Source organism: Cheilinus undulatus, linkage group 1, assembly GCF_018320785.1.
Source record: "Cheilinus undulatus linkage group 1, ASM1832078v1, whole genome shotgun sequence".
In the NCBI taxonomy this organism is placed as follows: Eukaryota; Metazoa; Chordata; class Actinopteri; order Labriformes; family Labridae; genus Cheilinus; species Cheilinus undulatus.
Window position 1 is genome coordinate 14037654 of NC_054865.1, and position 26118 is coordinate 14063771.

The following is a 26118-nucleotide window of genomic DNA, read 5'->3' on the forward strand; positions in this document are numbered from 1 at the left end:
TGCTGAGACTGTCAGCTCAGTCTGAAGTGAATCTGCTGCATGATCTTTAGCTCAATCCTGGACTGTCAGCAAGCATCAGAGCGACAACTGGGGCTGTTACAGCTGTTTCAGATTGGGTGCATGGCGCCTGCGTGACAGCTGCATCACAGCTTGATTTTATTTTGGCATTAAGGTCAACAAGTGTGGACTCAGACTGATGCACTTAAAGTCTTATAAAGCATCTCCAGGAAGAAAACTCAGAATTTGATGTCAGTGAGCTCCAGATGTCAGGCAGTTATGACTGTGAAGGGTTTCCATCCAAGTATGAAAAAAATGTGGTTAAATTTATTAGTTTGTCTAAATTCTTTTGATTCTCTGACAATGGAGGTACTCTGAGTAAAATGTGTTGCTGTGAGTGTTCAAGTTTTCTATTCAACATAAAATCCATTCAAGCATAAAGCTAAACTGTATTATTCAATATAGTACATGGAAAGGAAATCTCTCTGAATAATAATCTAAATTTCACATTATCAGACTTTTATGGTTTCCATTCTTCACTGTTGTGTGTATTTATGAGTGAAAGACCGATAGCCTACCCAGGCCTGCTCACAGAATTGTCTGATACCCTGAAAAATCCAGTGAACGAGCCCTCCCAGCTGTGATTTATGAATAATGTCAATATGTGTGTGTGTTGAATCAGCAGCATTGGAGCTAGCATCCTGCGCTGAAAGGTGTGTCAAACTATTACTCTGTTCCAATGCTGAAATGATTTAACTGTGTTACTTTTTAACCCATTTCAACACTTTTTCTATCCACTTTTCTCACTTCTTTTTGCCACTTCTAAACTTCATTTTTTGTAGCTTTTTAGCCCTTGTGTTTGAACTTTTTGCCCATTTTTGCCCATTTTGCCAGTTCTCTTTGCCAAATATAAACAGTTTACTTGTTTTTTAATTTCACTTTGCCACTTTCAACCTATTGCCCACTTCGTCACAATATTACCACCTTTTATCAATTTTTACTTTTTTTTTGGGGGGGGGGCACTTTTTGCTGCTTTTTACGCAATGTTGCTACTTCACTCAATTTTTCATTTAAAATCCATTTCATTTATTTTACTAGCCATTTTTGCCAGTTCCTTTTACTGCTTTTAACACATTTTTCTGTCTTTTGCCCTTGTTTTCCACTTCCTTGCCTCCATAACCTGTTTTTGCCACTTTTTGCCCATTTTCAACACTATTTATAAAAAACAACATTGGCCTTTTTTTTCTTCACAAATCTCTTTACCATAATTAACCAGTTTTCTTTTTGTTGTTTTTTAACCCCACTTTGTCACTCTAAACCCATTTTTGCTCATTTTTGCCTCATTTCACCAAATTTCGTCACTTCTTTTTGCCCCTGAAACCCACTTTTTCTGCTTTTGCTGCAATGTCTGCCACTTCCTTTTGCTAATTTCAATCCCTATTTTCTTGCCACTTTTATGCCATCTGTGGCCCACTCTGCCACTTGTCTTTACAACAGTTAAGCAATTTTTCTTTTTTTTTTTTTTTTTGTTTGTTTTTTTTTACCTTTTTTGTTGCCACTGTTAACCAATTTTTGCTGCTTTAATTTTGCTGCTAATTTTAGCCATTCTTTGGTCACTTTTTGCCAAATTTAGTGACTTTTTTTTGCCACTCTTCACCCAGTTTTGTCTAATTTCATAATTATCCACTTTTTTCGATTAAATTTGTCTCAGATTCTTCTACTTTATTTTCTGGCTTCCTGGTGTTGGTGCATATTATGGCCTATCTACAAAGTTGACATTACCTGCCTAATCCTATAGTTCAGTGTGCTGATTCACATTGTTAAATTTACCACTAAAGAGGTAATTCTGTTTTAATGGGTTTATTTTTTAAGAAGAATATATTGTCAAAATGAATGAATTAATCAAGCAATGTCTTTGTAACATTGATAATAATGGTTTTGCTCAGGTTAAGATGAAAACTGTGGTTATCATGGCTTAACAATGAAGTATGATTTTGCTGACCTCCGTGAGTCCCTAGGTTGGCTGGCTCCCTCAAAGCTCTCCCCTTTATCCCACTAATGGGTGGCCTTGGGCTCCCTTGTTCAAGCCCCTGCCTGCTGGAAAAGAGGTTTAAAAGTGAAACTACTGTCATTTATTGCACCACTATGAGCTTGGATGTGTTTTGTTACCATATATAAGAGCTGAACTGGGCTTGCTTATCCATGTTAAAATCTGCATGAGTCATACTCTGCCTATGGCTGACAATTTGTCAATATAAAAACTTCAATAAAGTGCCACAAAACTTTCATTCTTTTGTCAGCTTCCTGCTGCAGATCCCATATCCAGCCAGGCTCACAGTTTCTGGGTTAGCAAATATGAGAGCTATAGCGCTTTTGTTCCGTAATGTCAGACTGCACCGGGGGAAGTGACCTCTGATAAGCCTTAACAAAAGCGACAAGATGACGGTACAGAAAGCGCTTTGGTAATGGGAAGCCTCACTGTGCTTGATGTCAACGTGCACAGAGAAGACTGTGATAGAAGTGTGTTGTTTCATGTCTGCTGACAGCAGCGTGCATGTGTGGGGTCTTTATTGTGCCTGAAGTTTGAGAAAGAGTTAAAAAAAAGATGACATGTTACGATTCAGAGGGAGTGTATGTGTGAGAGAATGAGCATGGAGTCAAGAGTGCGTGAAGACTTTCTGTTGGGAAATCGTTCCTGAAATGAAAGGCAATGTCGCGAATGATGAAATTCTTTCATGCAAGGTGCAAGACGAGGCTGATTTTTGGTCTATTGGTCCTGTTGGTCACATTTAACAAATGAGATGTGTGGAGAATCATAAGAATGAACAGAGTATCAGATGTGCGAGTCCAGTTCAACCTTCAGATAAAAGTGAGGTTACATGCACTTATTCAGTCGCTACAAGATGTGTGTGAAGTCAAATAAAGATGGAAACACAAAAGATGAAGACCAAGGCAGAGCGTCGCTACAAAAAAGTTGAATTATGGCAAACAAGTTTACACTGAATGCTGTAAAATTGAGGCTAGGGGAGAAAAACAAAATTTGCTCTTACTTAAATTATGACCAAAACCTTAGTTCAAAGTTTCATGTTGTAATCATGGTGAAAAACCTGCCTGGTTGTTAAATTTTCTGTTCTTTTATTGCCTAAGTTTTCTGATAATTCATCATGTTGTGAAACAGGAGTTGCACTGGCATTAAAAAAGAAGTGCAAGAGGTCCCAGGTGCAAACCCACAGTGGGAGCCTCAAACACATTTAGGCAGAACTGTTTGGCCCTGCCAGCTCACACTGTCTGCCCCCAATTATGCCTCGGTTAGTACATCTGATGGGGATTTAGGGACGGGATGAGTCCACCCTGCTGTTTCTCCTCTAATGGTACGGCCTCACTGAATCTGCTCAAGATGGAATGTGACAGATTACTGTGCTCTTTCCATCTTCATTGCTTCCTTTTTTAACTGAGGGGTCATTTTAATAAAAAACATTTCAAGATTATTTTTGGAGCTTTATCAGCCTTTATTTGGACAGGGCAGCTGAAGAGAGACAGCAAACGTAGTCAGAGAGGATGGTGGAGGGGGGGCACACCAAACAGCCTTGAGACCAGGAATCAATCCCATGACCTGTGTGATAGCCTCTGTATATATACGCCTGCTCTACTCACTGAACTAAACCCAGCACCCATGAACAGTCTTTCTAATAAGAAATAACTCAATAAAGTATATTTACTAAAAAAGAAGTGTAATATTAAGGAGAAAAGATTTTTCAAGTGGTAACCACAGTTATTACTAACTAAATCTAGTTTTTGTTGGTTAAAACTAACAAAATAACTAATTCTAACAAATGTGTAAGAGTCATTTTGGTTAACTGGAACTAAAATAACATGTTTTACAGAAAAACAAAAGAATCACTAAAAATGTATTGTGTGCTTAGAAAAACTAACTAAAATAAGAATAAAATTAGAGACAAAATATCCTTAGGTGATGTCTTTGATATAGGCATAGAGACTGACACGTCCTTTATGTTTTGTGACATAGTGATGTACAACTGGAGGAGCTTGTTCAGTGCAGAAATCAGAAAAGAAGTATAAAGGCACACTGGGATATTGACTCTTGGACTTTTGCAGGAGTGTCATAAAGTTTATGTGCACATATGAGCACTTAGCATGCATTTTCATGATTTACAACTATATCCAATAAAATTGAATCTCTAGCATTCAAATAAATATAATGGCCACCTCAACATTGCCCAGCCACCCAGATGGAGAGTGTAAAATGGCATGATTTGATTGGTCAAAACCCTACACAATGATATTTTAGAGATCTTAAATTGTATTTAAATATCAAATTTGAATAAAGAAAATCAAAAAGGTCATCCCTGACAAGTATATCATATTACTAAAAAGTGAAAACTAACATTTAAGCTGACAAAAACTAATCTATAAAGTTAAGCATTTTTACTTTATAGAAACTAAACTAACAAATCAGCAACAGCAAGTAATTAAAATGAAACCGAAACTGAAAAGAAAGATACAATGAACTAAAAATAGATACTGAAAAATCAAAGACTATCATAATCATGGTGGCAACACCTTCCAGCCTCATTCTGCAAATTCTCCCAAAATCCATTGCACATAGCTCACACCACAGAAGATGTTTTCACTCTTCAAACCAGTTTTCCATCATGAAAATTCATCCATGAAATAACAATGCTGGTGTCTTGGATAATTAGTAAATACACATCATCAAGTGCATTTAAGACCACAGACTTGGTGGTTCGGTGTTGAGTGTTTTTTACCTAACATGACGGATAGACTGTCTTATGTATCCATTGCATATCCCATAGAAAGCATTTGGGAAGGGTGGGACTTTTCCATAAACTTCTTGAAAGATGATTGGACAAACATTCTGTCCATATTGAATATGGGCCAATCAAAGCACTGGACAAAATGAGGTAATAAGCATGCACTGCTCCAATAGCAGCCTGAGCCTGGCATGCTGGCAGTATCGTTGTTTACAAATTGTGGAGCTTGTTGGTGGATAAAACTCATGCTGAGGCCATTAGTGAGAAGTGCAAAAACATCTTCTCCGCAGAGAAAAGCTTTCAATGCTGTCCTTTGCTTTTTATTTAGTAAATAAATGTGGTCCAGTTCTGTTAAAACTGCCACTATTTTAGAGCTACATCTATGCTAAACGTTAAACTAGCAGCAGCCATTGCTGTTGGCTTCCAGTACATCTAAACCTCGCCCATTAATACCGCGTGATTCTCCTCTAAAGATGCTGATTGGTCAGCTCTTTTTACAGAGCTGGAATAAACTGTTTCAGATTGGAGCTTTGTAAGATGAATCTGCTTAATGAGAGAGATAGAATCTGGCCAGTCCATCTGCTTTTCAAGGTTAAAGTGTCTTAGATTGATTAATTTGGGCCAAACCAAGAGGGTTACCTAAGCTTTTACTCAACCGATTTTGTGTCTCCTTGGGACCCACACAAACTGATGCAGAGACAAGACACAAGGCCAGAGGAGGATGATTTATCAAATGAGAAATCCTTCCCTTCACAGCGTTAGTCTGAGCGGCGTCATGACCTGATGATGAGCTGTACAGCTGAATCACCTCAAACCTGTCGCCCTTTTAGATTATTTCAAATATATAGTATGAAAGAGAGGAGGGACAATCATTTATTTATACATAGCTAGAATTATTTGACATAGTTGATCATCAGTGGTATTACTTTGGATGATCCATTTAATAATTTATTCTTTCTTTGCTGTTTCTGCATGCGTGGATGCATCTGTGTTATTAGATTGGATAACTGAGGCTGTCATTTTATTTGCATTCTGTACAGTAACCAACCATGGAGCTCAGTGAGTTTATTCTGATAAAGTTGTTAAACTTAAAACAATAAATATCTACTTTATGTGATGCCAGAACTCTCTAAGATTAAATTATACTTTATAAAGTTTGAAAAAGTATCCTTATGTTTCATCTTCACTCTGCATTAAACTGGTATATGATCAGTGCTGTGCACCAGTGACCACATTATGTAGTGTACATCTGTAGGATTAGAAAGGGTTAGAAACCCATGTCAAGTTTTTTTTCTTTTTGAAGTGTACACTAGGTTGAACTTTCCCACCCAAAGGCATCCTAGATGGCACTTTACATGTCTGTGTCTAATAAAGAGGCACCCTAGGGTGCACTCGGCCAAGTCTTGTCCTTGAAGGGTCAGCCTAGAGGACACTACCATATTTCGTCTATTTGAAGGGCACCCTAGAGGGCACTTCATCATGCCTTTCTCATTAAAAGGGCTCCCTGAATTGCACTTTGTCATATATATCCCACTGGGAGGGCACCCTGAAGGGTACTTCATCATGTGTTATATATTGGACATCCAAAAGGGTACCTCTGTGGCACTTTTTCAAACATTAGGACTCCTGGTGGTGCAATCGTACGTCCTGTAATGTGTCCACTCACTTCAAAGAGATCTCTGATTGGCTGAGAGGGTAGCATTTCCAGAATACTGATTGGCATAGGTTGCATCACTCAAACAGACATGAAAAAAGACTGATTAAACAGGAAGTTCTAGTCAACAGCATCCAAGGCATCATGAGAAAGAAGGCTTTTTGGAGTATGCTTGTATATTTAAATAAATACTGTTTCACTGGCTCATTTTTGAGAGGCCCCAACATGAAGATGTGCAAATTAATAAAAAAGAGGAACCCGTATTGCAAGCAAGGCGTAACAGGAATAAATATCCTGCCTTGGGTTTACAATATGCACTATAAATGGCAACTGATTCAACAGGAGTACAGAACCTAAGGGCGCATAGCTTATTGTTGTCATTGGCATTATGGTTTCTGTTGTTTCGAGAAGTATTATCCACAAGTGTCTCAGCAGGTATCAGCCAGCAGCCTTTGTTTAACACTAAAGAGGTGGTGTGCAATCCACCGCAATGCACTCTTTAATCCAATCAGCATTCTCCTGATGACAATGAAGCTTTAAACAGTCCATTTAAACAGAAACTGGCACCCAATAGCAGCTAATAGTCTACTCATAGATGTCATCTCTCAAGTCAAACTGCCTTATTGATTCTCAGATTGCTAAACAATGAAGAACAGAGGTAAAGGAAGACATTATGTGTATTTTGTTGTTTAATGCTGATTACCCAAAGAGCACAGAAAAGTTGCTTTTTTGCCCTGTGATTGTATCGTCATCAGTGCTGATGGGTTTCTAGACTTGGTCAGATCTGAACATCACTGAACCAGGCAGACGCTGTTACAGCAACTTTCCCCAGCACAAGCTAAAACTTTAAAGAGACCAGAGGCAGACTCAGGATGATTGAGGGGCAGGGGCAAAAAGAAAAGGGCACCTGTTGTATGCAGTGGGTTACAGCGCACAAAGAATGTTCTAGCATTTAGAGAGGAACAGTGGGTCTCTTTGGTTAGAATTAAACATTTGTATTATGTTTGTACCTCTGTAATAAAACAGACAAGGCTTTATCAACTACTTAGTCAATCCTGGAGGGCACTTTATCATTCATCCACTGAAAGGGAACCTTAACCCTCTGAGACTGACTTATATGACAAGAAGAGACATAGGTTATAAAAAGTTAAATTACTTTTGAACAAAAAATCGTAGCCACTTACTTTTCCCCCCACATTTTGCTGTTGTAATGACGCTACATTGTTCTGCTGCTAGATTAGCATTTGCTATAATGATGTTTTTTTACAATGGATGTTACATGGGCGATGACAACCAATGGTGGGCTGTTCTGTCATGCTTTGCCAAACTGTGCATGTCTTAACACATCCTATCCAATGAAAAGAGCACCCTAGACGGCACTAAATCATGTTTTGTATACCCTAGTGACATCCAAGAGTGCAATTTCTTATTCTTTCGCACATCAGGGCGCCATCACATCTTCTCCAGTTACTCAGGATATTGAAGATCTTTTTTTTAATTGGCTCTGCTCCAAGCTCAAAATCCAAATGAAACAAAAATGCAGGCATGGCTATTCCTTAGTATTGACTCGACATGATGTTGGATTTTGGTACATAGTTTGGAAAATAATAACCCCCCTATATAAATAAGTGAAAGCGTTGCCAATCTCAGACTGAAGAGAGGAACACTGTAGAAAGTTGGCAACTGTGTCTGATACAATGCAAGACAAAGCCACTAAGGACTCTTTTAAGAGCCTCATAATTAATGTAAAACAGTGTGGACACTTACAGTTTTTCTTCTTTGTAAATAAATTCTTGCAGGTCATGGTTAATCTTTTAATTTTTCAAATAGTCCCACTTTATTTCACTAATTATTCTCAAAGGGTAGCAAAAAGCAGCAGCACTTACAGTACAAGGGCTTTTTATTGCTGTAAGGAGCTTTGGGTTACTTTTTAAAGAGGCAGTCAGGTTAAAGTCTGCATCTAACTTTTAAGAGATGAATTAGCACTAATAAATGAGGTGCATGAGGCTGGCTACTCTCTAGATTTTCAGATGTTAACTGAGCTTAAAAATGCCGGAGACAACAGCCATACAAACAGGGAAAATCTGTCCTAAATCAGGCTTAAAATCAGACAATGCTATTAGACTTACACCTACTTAACTCAGTACTCGTGTCAGACTGCTTTAGACACTGTCTAATACGATATAAAGCTATGTTTCTAATGTGGGCAAACAAAAAGTTAAAAGTTGCACATAACTGAAATGATCCGGTCACTTCAGTGACTTTTTGACTCTTCTACAGTTGCGTTTCTGTCAATCAATCAGCGTGAGTATTTAATGGCTTCTTTTTTCTTGTAACCCCAGAGCCCACGGCCCAGATGCCATGATCCTGGTAGACGGCCAGCCTCTGCAGTCAAACGGAGAGTTGGGCCTTTCCCAGATGCTGCACATCGCTAGCCAGATTGCCGCGGGCATGGTCTACCTGGCCTCACAGCACTTTGTCCACAGAGATCTGGCAACCCGCAACTGCCTGGTGGGCAACGGTCTGCTGGTCAAGATTGGAGACTTTGGGATGTCCAGGGATATCTACAGCAGCGATTACTACAGGGTAAGGCTTCACACTGTTACATCTTAATGCTGGCCATCTGTCGGAAACTCTGGATTTTAGAAAGATCTTAAAATTTTCCATTTGGGTTGTTTGATTATTTCTGGATGAATCCTCAAAAGACTTTGGGTAGAAGTCCACAAGACACAGGCCATGTTTGAGTTATAAAAAAAAAAAAAAAAAAAAAAACAACAACTATTTGAGTTGACTAAAGCTTTACTTCAACTACTTCAAGGCCATTGTATCAGATACATTTTTTCCACACTATTAAGTATTTCTATTTCCCATTTGTCATGTATCTCAGTTAACCAGTGAATAGTAAGAACATCACTGCAGACTTGTGGGTTGTAATCGTTTTTAAGGATGTAATAAATTCATCTGGAAATTCCGCGCTGCATCTAATTTCAATTCAAAGGTGGGTAAAAATTTACCTCCAAATTATATGCAGTTCTCTGTTTTGTTTTGTTTTTTATGTCCTTGGTGAGCAAAAGCCTTAACATTAGCAAATGACAATATTAGCTTTCAGCCAATTCCTGAATGAAGCTAATTTTATTTAGCTATTGGATGTATGTGTATGTTACCTAGCTTAAGTGTTATCCAAAGTGTTAGCAAAGGTTTTCAAGTGCTAATCAGTCAAAAAGAAGTGAAATGGTTATAAAATATATAAGATATCGCTGGTGTCAAGCCAAAACTCTGTATCTCCTCAACCCCCCTTTAGAGGAATGAGAAAAACACTGTATCCATACATGATTTGCAGATATAAACATTTTCCTTTCTTAACAGTTTTTCATTAGCACTTATTGCTGTTATTTATATTTGGCAGTGTGGCTGTTCTGGGACACCCCCCCCACTTGCGTACGTGGAAAGCATCAAGCAGGAACAGCTCCATTCTTGCTCTTCCAAAAAGGAAAGCCTGAAGCAGGGAGAAAAATAGCCAAAAAAAAAAAAACAGAGCAGATCACAGCGGACATAAAGGACAACAGAATGGCTCTGATGAAGTCAAATGCAGAATGAAGGAGGAGCTGGGGTGGAGGAGGTTGCAAAAGCAGCTTGCAGAGGGAGCAGCAAAGAGCCAGGCTAAAGACGTTTACATAAAGCAGCTTGAGGGTGACTGACCAATAGCATGCTTAGAAGCAAATCAGCTGACCGTCAGCTGATAAGGGCTTGCAAGAGATCAGTTGATCTCAATTATATGGCAGTGCTTGGCTATGGTCTAAGGTCTGCCTGTACTAATGCTTGTTTTTTCTAATAATTCAACGCAAAATGGTCACAGTCAGCATTTTTTTGACACTTATTAGGATTTTAAAATTCGGTCTAATGCCAGCGATACGTGGCTAATGTTGAAGAAATAGTCATTCATTCCAGCTTGGGGTTATCTGTGATGGTGTGATCTATTGAGAATGCCTACACACTGGTAAGCTGATGGACACAGAGCACGTCTTGGTCCATCAGTCGACCCTGAGCAAAGGTACTACAAGAATGTAATATTGAGATGAAACAGGAATGATTACACAAAAAGAATGGGGGCATGTGCTTGATTGGACCAAGGGAATCAATGGGAAACAAAAGACAGGATGGGGCATTTACGTAAAAACACAGAGGTGGCCTTTGCATCCAGTCATTTGGACTCTAAATCAATGGGTCTGACTAGGAAGGGGCAACAAAGGGCATAACACATATAAGCTTTAGAGTCATGCCAGTAGAGGGCGGAGGCTATCAGATGTCAGTCAGTTAGCATTCTGAGACAATTTCTTTATCACTTTAAACCTTGGAAGCAACACTATAGAAGCATTTAAAATCTCCACTCTGAATTATTAAGCCAGGCATTTACTGTATAATTAAAAAAAAAACAAAACAGTTTTTTCAGCTCACACAGAATTGTTGGAAGCTCCTGATTAATGTGCTGACACTGTACAAGTTAAATCAGGGTAGACCCTTGACAACCAACCATCTGTACTTTCCTTTATAGGGAAAGAGATTGAAGTCAAATCCCCATCTTTGTATTTGTCTCATTCAGTTAGCTCAAATACAAACCCTGCTGAAACCCTCTTGCTGTCTCTCATATACACTCAGCATCACCAACAACCACAAACTAACTAGCAAGGTTACAACAGTTGTGACTATCATTTATCTATCTTTGGTGACAAAAGAAGAAGGACACATCATACAGGCACATGTTTTCTTGACATCTTTGCAGACACTGGCAGTTTGTATAGGCTGAAGTTAACTCAGCCCATCACTATGTGAGAAACTATCAAAAACACCGGTAATTAATCTGTTCAGTCAGGAGCAGGTGATTGATTCATGATTGGCTATCGTGTTCTCCCGTACACTGCAGGGATCAACTGATCTGAAATTCAACCTGACTGCAGAGCCAGAAGTGCTACTCAGTAAACTGTGTCTACATTAACTTTAAATTGTTCAGTGCATGCCTGGCTTTTGGGTAAAATAGGCCCCTTGCCTTGAAAACACTTAAAGAAAATACTGACTTGAAAGAAATCTTCTTTTTAGTGTTGAAAAGTTGGCCATCAGTGCGCCTCTGCCTGTAGATGTTAAGTTAGGGATCATATGGTGCAACAATTAGAGGAGTCCTCTAGTGAACAAAAGTACAATTTAATTGTTCAAAATGAATTTGACTTTGCTTGTAATTGGGTCCAGAACAGCCTTAAATAAATCCTCCTGGGCTGCTTACTAAAAAGATCCATCTAAAGGGTGAAAAACAAGGCTCTCTCACAGGTCATTTTTGTTTATGTCTTTATATTTATGTTTTTGTTTCTATCTTTTCTTCTCTATGGAGATTTAGCGAGCAGCCCCGGGCCCTCACACTAGCCCTCATCCATCCATATGAGGATGCAGAGGTTTAGCATTATGGATGGATATGAGCCTGCAGAGCCTGCAGCCTGATGCTTTGAGGCTTGTTTATCTAGCTTCTCATTCATGTCTTCTCCACTGTTTAACACGATTAGCAGCACTGAATGCTGCAAACGAGGCGGCAACCCCTGGCCTGCAGAATTCTGCATTTTGTTGAAGAAATAAATGGATATTATGAAGTAATAGCTGCTACTTTTCTGGATCTCTTCTATAGCATGGTGTTGTGGAATGACTTCAGGTGCACCTGATTGTGTTACCCAGCATGGCAACAGGGCCAGAGCAGACTGTAGCTGGGGGCAGCGCCAGCAGTTATGAAATGCTTGCCTGCTGGGTGCTGCAGCTCTGCACACAGGATATCATTTGTAAGGAAATTTGAGTGAGATGTTTTTTAGTGCTTGGAACATAGCTCTTCTTTGCACACCATCTGCAAGGGGCATTTATTATTAAAACCTGGATATTTTGTTTGTGTAGATGGAGAAATATGGCAGGTTCTGTGCGTCTGTGTGGTTCAGTGAGATGTTTGACTATGTGTCTGTATATCCAACCTTTCTCACAGTTTTGGCCCTCTGTGGATTGAGAAATGTCAGGTCGTAAATGAGGACATTTCAGTGGGAACAGAAAATCGACACTCAGGACTTTATTAAAAGTGGTCATGCATAATTCTGTTCAAAGATCTCTGATCAGAGCAGAGCAGCAGCATTGGGAGTCTTTAAAGAGCCGACAACACTTAACAGCTACATAATGTAGTATTAATATGAATAAACTCCAACATTGTCTCAGTCTAAAACCAGCTCCTGTAGCTCTTGGTTTTGTTTTTGCACATGAAACTGTTTGAGTTATAGAATATCAAAGACCTTTCTGGAGTCCCTTACATTCCATTTAATGGTATGTTAATTTTTTCCGGCCACACTTACAAAACATGATATTCAAAGCTTATGGTTCATGGATTTAGCATAAAGGGTATATAAACACCCTGTCTTCAATCTTGAGGCCTCATTACAACCTCTTTGTGTAGAATAATTGAATGTTCAGACAGTGGCAGCTTCATGTAGGCCAGCTTCATGGTAACCATGGCACATCTCAGGCCTTTTATCTTGTGCAAATGTTGCATCATCAAGTCTTCCTTTTACAGTAAATGGGGTATAAATGCATTGGTTCTCTCTTCTGAGTTCAGTCTTTGATAGCATTGCTTCACTACAAAATAAAAGGGCTGTAATTTTACATAAGCAAGCTAAGTCCTGATGTTTTTATGGTTCTATGGCCAGAGGTATACTAGTTGTTAAGTATGATGGCTGTCTAGCATCCCCTGCAACAGTCTGTGATGTTCCAGTTTTGCATGTCCTGAAAAAATGATGCGATGCAGATGTGAGATGAAGTATACACAGGTAGGGGTGTGATAGGAGTGGAACAGCAGCGCTGACAGTCAACACAGCAGCAGAGACAACAGCTGAAAGTTTTAAAGATAAACCGGTGAACAAAGTGCAAAATAATCCACATATGTTGTTGTCACTGCAGAAACAAATGTGTCCTTCATACCCACCGGCAAAAATAAATTCTGTTTTCAAAGTCAACTTCTAAACCTGTGAAAATATTGAGAATGAGATCTTTTTATTATATTTTTTTTCAGTTCAACCAGTCACCGTGTAAACTGGTGACTTTCAGCTGACTGCAGCTGGCTGTTTTTATCAGTGTAGTTTTTTTTTTATTTCTGATGAAGATATTTTCACATAAAAAAGTAGCATTCACAAAGACTCCTTCTGTTTTCATTGGCTTCTGTAAGATGACATCTACAAACACGGATGACCTTACACCACCAGTTAACATGGTAACTAACTAAAGTGTTACACTGGGAGCGTTACATCGGTGTTTAAAGAAAAATGTTGCAAAACCAAAGTGCAGTGTCCCATGTTCTGACCAGTGAGTGTAACTTTGTCTTCTACTTGTCACTGTGGCTGGTGGTTTCAAAAATACACCAGCCACAAACATTTTTTACCAGCCACTCTATTTTCACAAGCAGCATTATTTAACAAAATAAAATAAAATAACCACAGTTTATACTGTGATATTCTACTTATTGGCTATTTGATAAGGAAGATAGTGCATAAATGATCCAAACTGTCACTCATTTTAAACTTTCACTTTAATTTTGGACTAATTTGTCCTGTATTCTACCATGCAAATGTTTGCTGTGCTTCCTATGAGGGAACTGTAAATTCACTGGCATTTTCCTGCATTATGAGTGTCGGACTCAAATTTAATACTTTGTGTGTGATTTCTTCAGTCTCACACTGAAATTCTGGCTTTGTCTGAGTACATTAAACTTGGGACAAGCAAGACACTGCTTCGATCGAACCTTTAATAGAACTACAGTGGAACTACTCTCATATTATACTGAGTCAAACCATCCTAGCTTTAGGGTTAGGGTCATATTGTATTCAGAAGTTTTTTTTAGTAATTTATGACCATGATTAGATAGAGGTATCATAAAAGTATGTAACAAATATGATACAACAGGATTTAAGGGGTTAATTTTGAAAGCTTTTTGAAATTTAAGTCTCAATCTTAGTCTTTAGATGAAATGCCTTTAAGTTTTAGTAATTTAATCATTTCTACCCTTAATAGTTTTAGTCTCATTTTAGTCAGCAAAAACATTTCAGTCTATATTTAGTCCATAAAATGTCCTCACATTTTAGTCTTAACTTTTAGTCCAAACATTTATTCTCTTGCCTGAATCTGGAACCAAATCATGCTAGTGTGTGTTTTATGCACCCTGAAAAACCTGGGGTCCCTGCTTTCTACAGCTGAGAGGTAGAAGAGCTTCTGGTGCCTTGTATTTTGAAAGATTTGATGGAATTTAAATATCTGATGAAATCTAAATTACATTTTCGTCTCATTTAAGACATCTTGATGAAAACTAAACTCACTTTTAGTCAGTTTTAGACATCAAAGATCTACTTTTGTGAAGTCTCTCTCATGGAAAAAAGGGTTTCAATGAATACTTTTAGTCATAATTTTAGTTGATAAAATTAGTATTGGTCTGCTCTCAGCAGGAGCAGGCAGCAAAAGTGGGTTTAATTCACACTGTCTACTGTGACAAACTCACTCTGTTAGGTAAAGCTGCCTTTCTTTACACGCCCTGGTGGTCAGCAAGTTGGGCAAATTCCAGGAGTAACCAGTCTGTCTGGTCCAAGTAACCAGACACTGCTTTCTTTTGCGTATGATTTTTCTGCTAATGTCACTTTAGTTTTGATCTTGGAATCAGCATCATAATAACTTTTTTTATTGTCTCAAAGTTTGTAGTTCACATATAATTCATCAGGTTGATGTAGACTAGGGATGGGGATACCAGTTTTTTAAAATTTGATTTGATATTGATACTTTTTTTGTCGTTTTGCTGATACTGATACTAATACCAATAATTAAAAAAAAAGATTTGAATATTGGACTATCAATATTTTAAAAGGTAAACATTTCAGGTAAATACAATGGTGTATCCAGGGCATTCAGAAATGTAATAACTTCCAGTAAATGTAATCTGATAACTTGAATCTAAATTTACTTCAATTTGAAAAATTCAATTAAATCAAAATTGTTGTGCAAGCAGGTAAAAAAATGAAATAGATGAAAATGAATAACTATTGCACAAAATTGAAATAAAATTTAAAAATCCTCTGTTGGAATAATTCAGATAGAGTAAATTAGATAATTTAAGGAATATAAGTCATCAAAGATTTTCATAGAAATATGTATCTTTTTATGTTACTCTAATTTGGTTTTCATACATTTTGTGGTATTGGTATGTGACCTCAGAATATGTTTTGTTTTATTATCTTATTATCTTTATTATCTTTAGAAATTGACTTGGAGGCCACAATGAGTGAGAAGAATGAACAAGTTCATATACAGATGAGTGGAGCTGCTGAGATTTATTACTAGTGTATCATTGGTCCCCAAAGTCACATGGTATGGTAGGGTAAACATGTCTGATTGGTCTCCAAAGTCATGTGACTCTGACAAGTAGTGAAGGCAACACAATCAGGAGGAGACAGTCAGGGAAGCATTCAAGAGAAGCGCTGGCAAGACATATTTTAAAGTGCTCATTTGATATTAATACTTTGTTAGGGTAATCAATATCAAATGACTACTTTGTAAGTTGATATTTGAGTATTGATACTCCCAGCACTATTGTAGAAAGCCTGAGCTATATCATGTGTCCTCTAGAGATAACCTACATCTTGTATAGGCAAGTATACTTACAATAAACGCTCTCTGATGCAGCCTGACACAAATACCATTATTTTGAAACTGCCACCAAATGGACACGAAATGAACCTCCAAATGAGAAAGTAACATGTTTGTACCTCTATGGGCTCTGGGCCACCCTGTGCTTCAGAAATGGATTCATTAAGAGAGGATGCACACTGTCAGACAGAGCAAAACCACAGCACAGACAGATCATGGAGCCTGTTAGGATTGAGAGTTAGTGCATGGTGTTCTGCTTTGTTCATGCTTGCTTTCTACATGATGAAGGAACAAAACAGGTTCATCATTTATTAGTTGTAGTCATGTGTGGGATCTCATATTTTTTAATATCTGGTAAGACTGTAGACGGTTTTGACTTGGCTTTAGACAAGTAAGAAGTCAGTTTCAGTTTCCTCTTTTTTTTCATCCGACCACTTTTATTGGACGCCAGGAGAGCCAACACGCCTCTGTGTGTTCTTGGCAGCCCCCTCTATATATCTGTGTAACAGTGAGAGCTAAGGTGGCCCCACTGGACAAATTCAGGCCATAATAGCGTGTTTCTTCATTAGGCTTCAAAGAACAGTTCATGTAACTGTCTCTGAAGACCGAGTCACAGCTGCTTTAGCAGCGAGGTACAGCTCAGCCGAAAGATTAAATGGTCCGGCTGATTGTTCTTGTCTGAACAATTATAAGCCTAATTTATAGGAGTTAACTGTTCAGTCAGAGGATGGACAGAGATTAGCTGTAAGTAGCTTCTTCTGATATAAGACCTAACAGGAAAACAAGGAGCTGTTTGTGCTGGGGTCTGTAGATACAGTGTGTAAATAATGAAGTGTCAGGAGTGTGGGCTAAAAGCTTTCACCTACCACTGCAGGAGCCAAGCCTCAGCCAAGGCCTGCGTGCCAGATATTCATAAGAGGGAGGCCAGTGAGGGATCATGTCCTTGACACTACAATAAAGACTCATGCTGGTTGGTCAGGATGTCTGTGCTAACCTGGAGCAAAAGGCGGTCCTCCAAGCACATTATAGTCCTCAGTGACAGTTGAAGAGAAGCAGCTGCTGCTGACTCCATGTGGGTCTATGTTCTGCCAAGGCTAACAATGCAGCTCGCAGAGAAAAGAATCCCTGTCAGGATGTTTAATCAATGCAAAAAATGGCTAATGGCCTAATCAGAATAACTTTTTTTATTATTAAATTCAATTTTACTATTACCATTACCATTTTGAGTTTTGTTGTCTGTTGCACTGGCCCCATATCAGGTCTTGGCTAAGTGGCAACACTACATGTGTGATTCCACTGCATCTTCATAGCTTTTGCAATGACTTTCATCATGAAATGAATTCATGCAAGCTCATAGGTTGTCGGGGAGGTGGGTCAAAGACCTACAACAGAAGTGCTGGGCTGGTTTTAGGGCCACAAGGGCCATGCAGTAAATAGATCATAGGTCTACTGCACTCTCAAGTAATGGATGCAAGCAAGGTTTGAGTCGTGTTTTCCCTTATAATGCTCTTCTTCTATCTGCATCACTCTCTCTCCCACTGCATCTCCTGACAGTAATGTTCCCTGTCCAACAGCCAATTAGTACACTTCAACTGGGAGGTCCGTCTGTGTCTCTCTGACTGGAAAAATAACTTATTTTCTCTCCTAATTGTTCCTAAAACAGTCAATTCCTCTGCTCCAAGGAAGTCCATATGCAAACAGGTGCTGGTGAAAAAGATACCTTAAACTGTTATAGTTTTAAACAAGCTAACAGCACAATGTTACCTCGCTAGGTGGAGAACTCACAGGTGAGTGTAGAGGGAGGGAGGAGGAATATATTTAATGTTGATTTTATAAAGAGTGCAATCTACCTGCTTTAGCTGCCCAGAAGCAAAATCTTAGTTATTCAGCACACTATGAATAAAACTGACTTTGCTTGAAAATAATAATTGTAAGTGAGAAGTGGAGACTTTTAAAACTACAAAAGACTTTTAAAACTGTTGAATCTCTCCCACTTTGTTAAATAATAATAGTATTCCCATGAAAGTCATAATTATGAATTAGTCATATAAGACAATTTTTAAACCTGATTTTTGTGTCAGCTGTGTGAGCCATACCAAGAGCAGTTGTTTCATCTGATAGAGTACTCAGCACAGCTGGGCAGTTGTTTCAGTGTGTGAACAATTACACATGATCAAACCAGCTGACATCTTCTAATCTTCCTTCAAAGTTTGATGACAGACAGCTCAGTCGCACTCCGCTACTCTCCTGCGTTCTTGTAAGGAAAATATCAGATGTTTGGATGCCAGAACAGGTGATAAATGAAACAGCAAAGCTAATGAAAAATGATTTGATTCAGAAAACGATTCCATGAAGCCAAAACTGGCCCAAAAGTGGTATGTCAGTGATTCCCTAACCATGTCTTTTTTTACTCTTTTACAACAGTAAGGTTTTTGCATGCATCTCAGTTGTACTAAGAGTAAAGCAAAGAGTTTGCATGAAATGCACAAGATGTCCATGTTTTAGCAAGCAGCTAGCCATTTGCTGACCTGGTTTGGTAGGCACAATGTGAAGTAATAGGTCAACCAGAAAACCTGTGCTACAAGCCGGTGTGCAAATCCAACAACCAATGGCAAGCAACCTCATATGTTTGAAGCGTGTGTGGAGAGATGTGCAGCACTGCCGGCCCTGAGCAACTCAAGGTTAGAGATAACAGGATCACAGAGAACTGGGAATATTATGTAAACAGTGGATTATTTCACCCTTTTTGGGGTTTATTTGTCATTCATTTGGACTTGATTCCATGATTTTATGGCTTCCTCCATTGGTGAGTTTGTTAAGTTGAAATGCTTTTCCTATTTTCTACCAGAAAAGTCAACTTTTCTTTGTCAGGATGACACGTAACGCTGATAAAGTGAGGATTTATTATCAGGACATTGTGCATTGTGTTGTATTTTGATGTTTACCGAATGCTTTGCATGTTTGTTTGTTTGTTTTTTTTCACACCAGAGACAGATTGGAGCGCATGAATTGTAATTGCAAAGATTGACTAGAAAGGGAACGATTTGTTCCACGGTGAGCTTTGCAAGAGGAACGCAGCGCAGGCAGAGTATATGGAGGTATTAGAGAAAGCATTCTTCTGTCAATGTACTGATTATCCCCCTGATCTTATAATGGGACAAGGACAGTTCCCAAGTTAAATGGAGCTGTATCCATAGCTTGACTTAACTGTGCATGAAAATACCAGCATGTCAGAGGAACTAGCAGTTTCAAATAAGGATAACAGAGGAAAATGCAGTAAAGATGAAGTAAAACTGGATCCAGAGGTCTCTCAGAATTGTTTTATTTATTCACCAAAATGTGTATTAGCTTGTCAAAATCCCAAAACAAGTTGTGATTGTGATTCATCTTAATATATGAAAAGGAAAGAATTGATTTTCCTGCAGCAACGGTGTGTTAGAGAGAAATGAGTCATCCAACTTTTTCACTCAAATGTTAGTTCCTCCTCCTCAAACTCAGGGGTGAATTTATTAAGGAAAGTTTAGATGCTTGAATTATTTATTGAATAATTTACTAACATAAAGGCACGCACACACTGGAGCAAGGGATGGAAAATAGCAAATGTGTACGTTGTGGTAGGCAGAACCAGAGAAAAGGTTTGTATAAGAATGACTAGAGTTTGAACTCGGGGTGGTGTGTATGCATGTTTTTGTGTGTTGTGTGCAGCTGCTGTTTGGTGCGTTGTGATAGCATCACTGCCCGCCTACACTGAGGAATATTGACAGAGCTGAGAGATAAGGAGCTCCTAACAGTATTGGACACTTTCCCTGTGTTGAGTGATTATAAATAGCTGCTCCCTGCCAAGAACACAATCCTCCCATCGCTGACTAGTCGTATTGACGCTCGTTGCCCTCCGGGACTCCCGAGACACTTTGCAGCAGGAGGGAACAACTTCAAGAAAGAGATGAATATTGTCCTAAACCACATCCATCTGTCACATCCTCCCGCTCCGCCTGCGCTGAATACGCCTTTGTGTTGTTTCAAAAGAGACAACTGCAGAGGCTGCACGGGCCCACGGCAGCACAGGTGACTGCTATGTAGGTGTTTTATACAGCTGCCTCGCCGTATATCAGCCAATGTTTTGCTGAGGTCAGAGATGGAGCACTGAATTATGCATGTTTTGGTACAAATGACAGTGAATGCTTGAAAAGGTGCCCATGCATTAAAGGTGCAAGTAGGAATGTTTGCAGAATATACAGGACGAATGCAAGAGTCCCTGCAGGGCTACCATCAATCTCCTCAAATAACACTGGAAAATGTATACTATAATGCCAGCGTGATGACAGATTTCTTTTTATTGCCTTATAAAGAACAGAGCTACTTGTAGAATTTGTACAACCATGGATTTTCTGGCTCTTGATGACAACTTTTTCTTACCAACCAGGCTACATTTGTGCAATACTCCCTGGTTATGCCCAAAAATGATCCTAACAATCTGCTTCCAGAATAGCAAGAGTAAATATTTTATCATCTACACTTACCCTGCAAAAACTTCACAGTGTGGGCGTCATATTTTATTTTTTATTATCCTGTCTGGTTACCATGATTATTTAAAGACTGAAATATAATCGCTAAAGCCTTTACTCTTTTTTTCATCAGAAAGCAACTCCAGAAAGCTTTCCTTTACTTTTTGTGTTAAAGGTCACGTATTTTCCCCTTTTAAGACAAGTATATATTGGTCCCCAAAACATGCCTGTGAAGTTTGTTGCTGAAAAAACACTTCATTATTGGATTTTTGCAACTCTAAAAACCCCTCAGTTTCAACCCTGCTCAGACCAAGCTGTTTCTGTGTCTGTGGCTTTCAATGTTAACGAGCTGTCTGACTCCGCCCCTGACTCTGCCCTTTTCAGGAAATGGATGTGGTTCTCCTCATCCTCCTCTCTGAGAGGAGGATCAGGAGAAGAGGGTGGAACTTTCCTCCAAGCAAGGAGAGCCAACCAAACCTGGGGCTGGTGCTAACCCCCTACATGACATCATGAGTGGAAAATCTGAGAACGGCTTGTTTCAGCACACATTTTCTGAAAGGTGGAGAAAGAGAGGGGTGGGGGGAATATATTTTTCTGATTTTTGGGGGCACATATTTTTGTTAGAGAAGCCAGAAAAAGTGTATTTTGCATAATATGTGACCTTTAAGTTTCTGTGAACTTGCAGACCTTTGTCACTCACTGATTAGCCAAGCTATCATCAGTCCATTAAAGCTTGTCGTCACAATTGTCCTTATTTCCCTTTCTTTTATTCACTTATGCTCATCTAAACACCAACAGACACACAAAAAAAATTCTCCTCTTGCTCTGTGCCTGCAGCGCATATCTCTCCTCCCTCCTGCTTGACTTTTGACAGGTAGACAAGACTCACAGAGAGGGAAATATCATGAATAACCAACAAGCCACTACTATGGTTTCTATCCTGTCACATCTCATAACCAAAAACAAACTTTGGTTCTGCTGGTGTTTTTACTACAAACATCTATTTCTAGGTCACCAGCGTCTCGTCTCTCCCATTGGAAACAGTCACTGGTGAACATTTCTCCTCATAATTCCCATTAATCATCAAAATATTACTGTAGAAGTGAAAGTAGAGTTTATCTCATGTACACTATATTGCCAAAAGTATTGGCTCACCTGTTTTGACTCGCATATGAACTTAAGTTACATCCCATTCTTAATCCATGGGGTTTAATATGACATCGGTCCACGGCTTCAACTCTTCTGGGAAGGCCTTCCACAAGGTTTAGGAGTGTGTTTATGGGAATTTTTGACCATTCTTCCAGAAGTGCATTTGTGAGGTCACACACTGATGTTGGACAAGAAGGCCTGGCTCTGAGTCTCCGCTCTAATTCATCTCAAAGTTGTTCTATCGGGTTGAGGTCAGGACTCTGTGCAGGCCAGTCAAGTTCATCCACAAAACTCTCTCATCCATGTCTTTATGGACCTTGCTTTGTGCACTGCTGCACAGTCATGTTGGAACAGAAAGGGGCCATCCCCAAACTGTTTCCAAAAAGTTGGGAGCATGGAATCGTCCAAAATCTCTTGTTAAGCTGAAGCATTCAGAGTTCCTTTCACTGGAACTAAGGGGCCAAGCCCAGCTCCTGAGAAACAACCCCACACCATAATCCCCCCTCCACCAAACTTTACACTTGGCACAATGCAGTCAGACAAGTACTGTTCTCCTAGCAACTGCCAAACCCCGACTCATCCATCTAATTGCCAGATGGAGAAGACCAATTTGTCACTCACGCTGCATCTCCACTGCTCTAGAGTCCAGTGGTGGCGTGCTTTACACCACTGTATCCGATGCTTTGCATCGCACTTGGTGATGTATGGCTTGGATGCAGCTGCTTGGCCATGGAAACCCATTCCATGAAGCCCTCTACGTATTGTTCTTGAGCTAATCTGAAGGCCACATGAAGTTTGGAGGTTTGTAGCGATTAACTCTACAGAAAGTTGGTGACCTCTGCGCACTATGCGCCTCAGCATCTGCTGACCCTGCTCCGTCATTTAATGTGGCCTATCACTTCGTGGCTTAGTTGCTGTCATACCCAATCACTTCCACTTTGTTATAATACCACTGACAGTTGACTGTGGAATATTTAGGAGAAAGGAAATGTCACGACTGGACTTGTTGCACAGGTGGCATCCTATCACAGTACCACGCTGGAATTCACTGAGCTCCTGAGAGCGACCCAATCTTTCACAAATGTTTGTAGAAACAGTCTGCATGCCTAGGTGCTTGATTTTATACACCTGTGGCCATGGAAATGATTGGAACACCTGATTTCAATTATTTGGATGGGTGAGTGAATACTTTCGGCAATATAGTGTATGTGACATGAACAGCTTTGTGCCATGGCTAGTTTCCCAAAAATCACTGTCATAATAAATCAAGACATAAATTTGCTGCCAACATTTAAAGCAATCTGTTGTTGCAGTCGTTGTTTATATGTACATCGCATATAAAGTATGTAGAGCTTTTGGTACAACATTGTGCTTTACAAATAAAGACTGATTCACTGATTGATATGAGATTTGAGAGATTTCAGAATCAGAATCAGCTTTATTGACCAGGTATATGTGCACATATGAAGAATTTGACTCAGTTGAACATTGCTCTCTTAGTACACAAGAATATACACTATGAACATGAACATTTTAACTTATAAGAGACCGAAAGGTGCAAAGGTGGCTTGTGATAGAGACTGTGACTATATACATATATAGTTTTTGCAGCTAAGTGATAAGCATGAGGTAGAAGAAGCTGTTGAATATGGTTGTTTCTTAACATATACACATATTCTACTGCATCTAAAACTAAGGACAAAAACTTTAACTTTGATTTTTAAAAAAAGGAATGTTTCTACATTCAGAATTGTTTGTTACATGTTTTTGGTAAGATCCTTTGCAAAATCTGATGTTAAAACATGTCACTTTTCATTCTTTTTTCTGTTCATCACATAATATCTGAAGTCATACCAGCCCCCTGCTAATGCCAAAGGGGTTCCTCCATAATTACATCCAGTACATGGTAAATTATGCTACTTATTACATGGCTACTTTCTTTGAAAGTCAATAATTTGACTCAAAATATTGAAAATCCACAACATCTGTGCCACACCTGAAAATGCGCCCAATTTACGTCATTTGAGGAGAACAAGGTGGTAACTAAGAGTGAGGTTTAGTTGTACTGGAAGCTATTAACAATGGCTGCCGCCGCTGTAGCATGAAGCTTTGAAGTAGTTATAGTATAGCAGCAGTTTTGTCAGAACTGGACCTCATTTCTTGAGCAAATAAAGAGCAAAGGACTGCAGAGAAAGCTTTGCATGACAAAAAGATATCTTCGCGTTTGTCTTGACCTGCTTCTGCATGAGTTTGTTATAGTTACAGATGGGGTTTAGTTGTGCTGGAAGCTGGTATATACAATTGTTTCCACCAGTGTAGCGATTTGCTCAGATGTAGCCAAAGTATAGCTGCAGTTTTATCAGAACTGGGCCACATCTCCATAGAGCCACACACAAAGCTTGCTGCACAGTTCATAAACTACAGCAGCACCTGTATGTTGAGGTCAGGTTACTGCTTGAGCTGCACATGCCTTCTACCTCATGTAATATTGCTCTGATTGCCTGAACGATTGCTGCCATTGTAGCGATTAGCTTAGATGTAGCTATGGTATAGTGGTAGTTTTATCAAAATTGCAACACATTTCTTTATTAAAACTAGAAAAGCACTCAGAGAGCGCAGACCTCCGCCATTAGCCCTATCTCCCAATAGTACAGAAGCCTATAAAAAAATTCCTGGATCCAGATGGTGATCTGGATCACTCCCAAAATCTAATCAGTTCTTCCTTATGCCATTTGTGACATTTCCTGAAAATTTCATCAAAATCCACCCATAACTTTTTTAGTTATGTTGCTAACAAACAAATTAACAAACAAACTAACTAACAAACTAACAAACACTGCTGATCACATAACCTCCTTGGCGGAGGTAACAAGAGAAAGGAGCCACACTGAAAACTTATCTTGGTGGAGAAGATTTGTTTTTGCACTTCTCCCAACTGGCCTTGGCACGGGTTTTATCCACAGTTAGGCTCCACTGATGTAAAACTTCAACAGTGTTTTTTCTGCCAAGCTCAGAAAACCTTTGTTGCACCTGAACCGTGCATGTCTACTACCTCATTTTGTCTTGGTGCTCTGATTGGCTCATTTTGAATGTGATGGATCAATCATCCAGTCACTTTCTGAGAGTTTTTACCTCCGCTAAGGAGGTTATGTGATCGGCAGGGTTTGTTAGTTAGTTAGTTTGTTAGCAACATAACTTAAAAAGTTATGGACTGATTTTGATGAAATTTTCAGGAAATGTCACAAATGGCATAAGGAAGAACTGATTAGATTTTGGGAGTGATCTGGATCACCGTCTGGATCCAGGAATTTTTTGAAGGCTTCTGTACTATTGGGAGATAGGGCTAATGGTGGAGGTTTGCACTCTCCGAGTGCTTTTCTAGTTTTGAAAAGTCCTGCCCTTCCCAAATTCTTTGCATGGGAGGTTTCCCAAATGAATGCAAAATATATCCATGCAATTAGATAAATGAAACAGTATCCAGTGTGGTGTGTGGGTTATTTTTTCCTATTCACCCCAGAACAAGTTCCCTTTTTCAGGTTAAGTTCATGTTAAAATCTTCTATTTACAAATACAGAGCAGGTCTGCATCCAGACAGGAAGACAATTACTCTGAGTTTAAACAGAAAAATCCAAAATGTCACAAAACCAGCTCTGATGCACAATGGAATTTAAAATGCTTTAAAAAGGATGCAATGAAACATGACTTACTACAGAAATTCTGAGATCAATCATAAATCAATAGTTCATTAACATCTTTAGTTAGAGCTGTGTCCATAGTACCAGATCAGTCAGTATGGGTAACTAGCATCTGTTACTTTCTTCATGTGATAGCATGCTGTTTTAATGTCTTCAAGCCCCTTTTAAGAGCCGCAGAACAATCTTCTTTACCAAGGAATGGTATATTAATCTGAACAATGGTCATCTATGGAGGGATAAGACAGTAAGCCTTCAAGAAATGACTAAACATTTATTAAAAATACTGATTTAATGTATGCAGAAAAATACTGCATGCATTGGAAACTCTCTCTGGTTTGTTCTACAAAATCCAGATGGTTAAATTCCTGGTGGCAGGTAGACTGCTAAGTTAGACGGTGGCTCTTTTAGACAAGAGGGAGAAATTGCCTCAGAAAGAGCTCATTACAGTGAAATTATGAACAGTGACATATAGGTTCCTGTCAGGGGATAAGATTTAAAGACTTCCATTTTCTGCTTTTTCTGTCGGGGATATTAAAAAATCCTCCAACTTTTCTCTGGAGGTTTTCATGCAGTGTTGGTGTTTGGCAGAGGCAGGCTTCTCCTTTTCTTCATTTCAGTGAGTGGATGAG

The 26118-nt window shown here is 39.1% G+C and overlaps 1 protein-coding gene across 1 annotated transcript in view; it reads left to right on the plus strand.

The window, feature by feature from the left end:
- Positions 1-26118, plus strand: part of ntrk3b (neurotrophic tyrosine kinase, receptor, type 3b) — a 420803-nt gene that overhangs the window by 365229 nt on the left and 29456 nt on the right. Inside the window, exon 15 of the mRNA XM_041788625.1 lies at positions 8787-9030. Within this exon, the coding sequence (XP_041644559.1) occupies positions 8787-9030 (244 nt within the window). The remainder of the gene's footprint in view (positions 1-8786; positions 9031-26118) is intronic.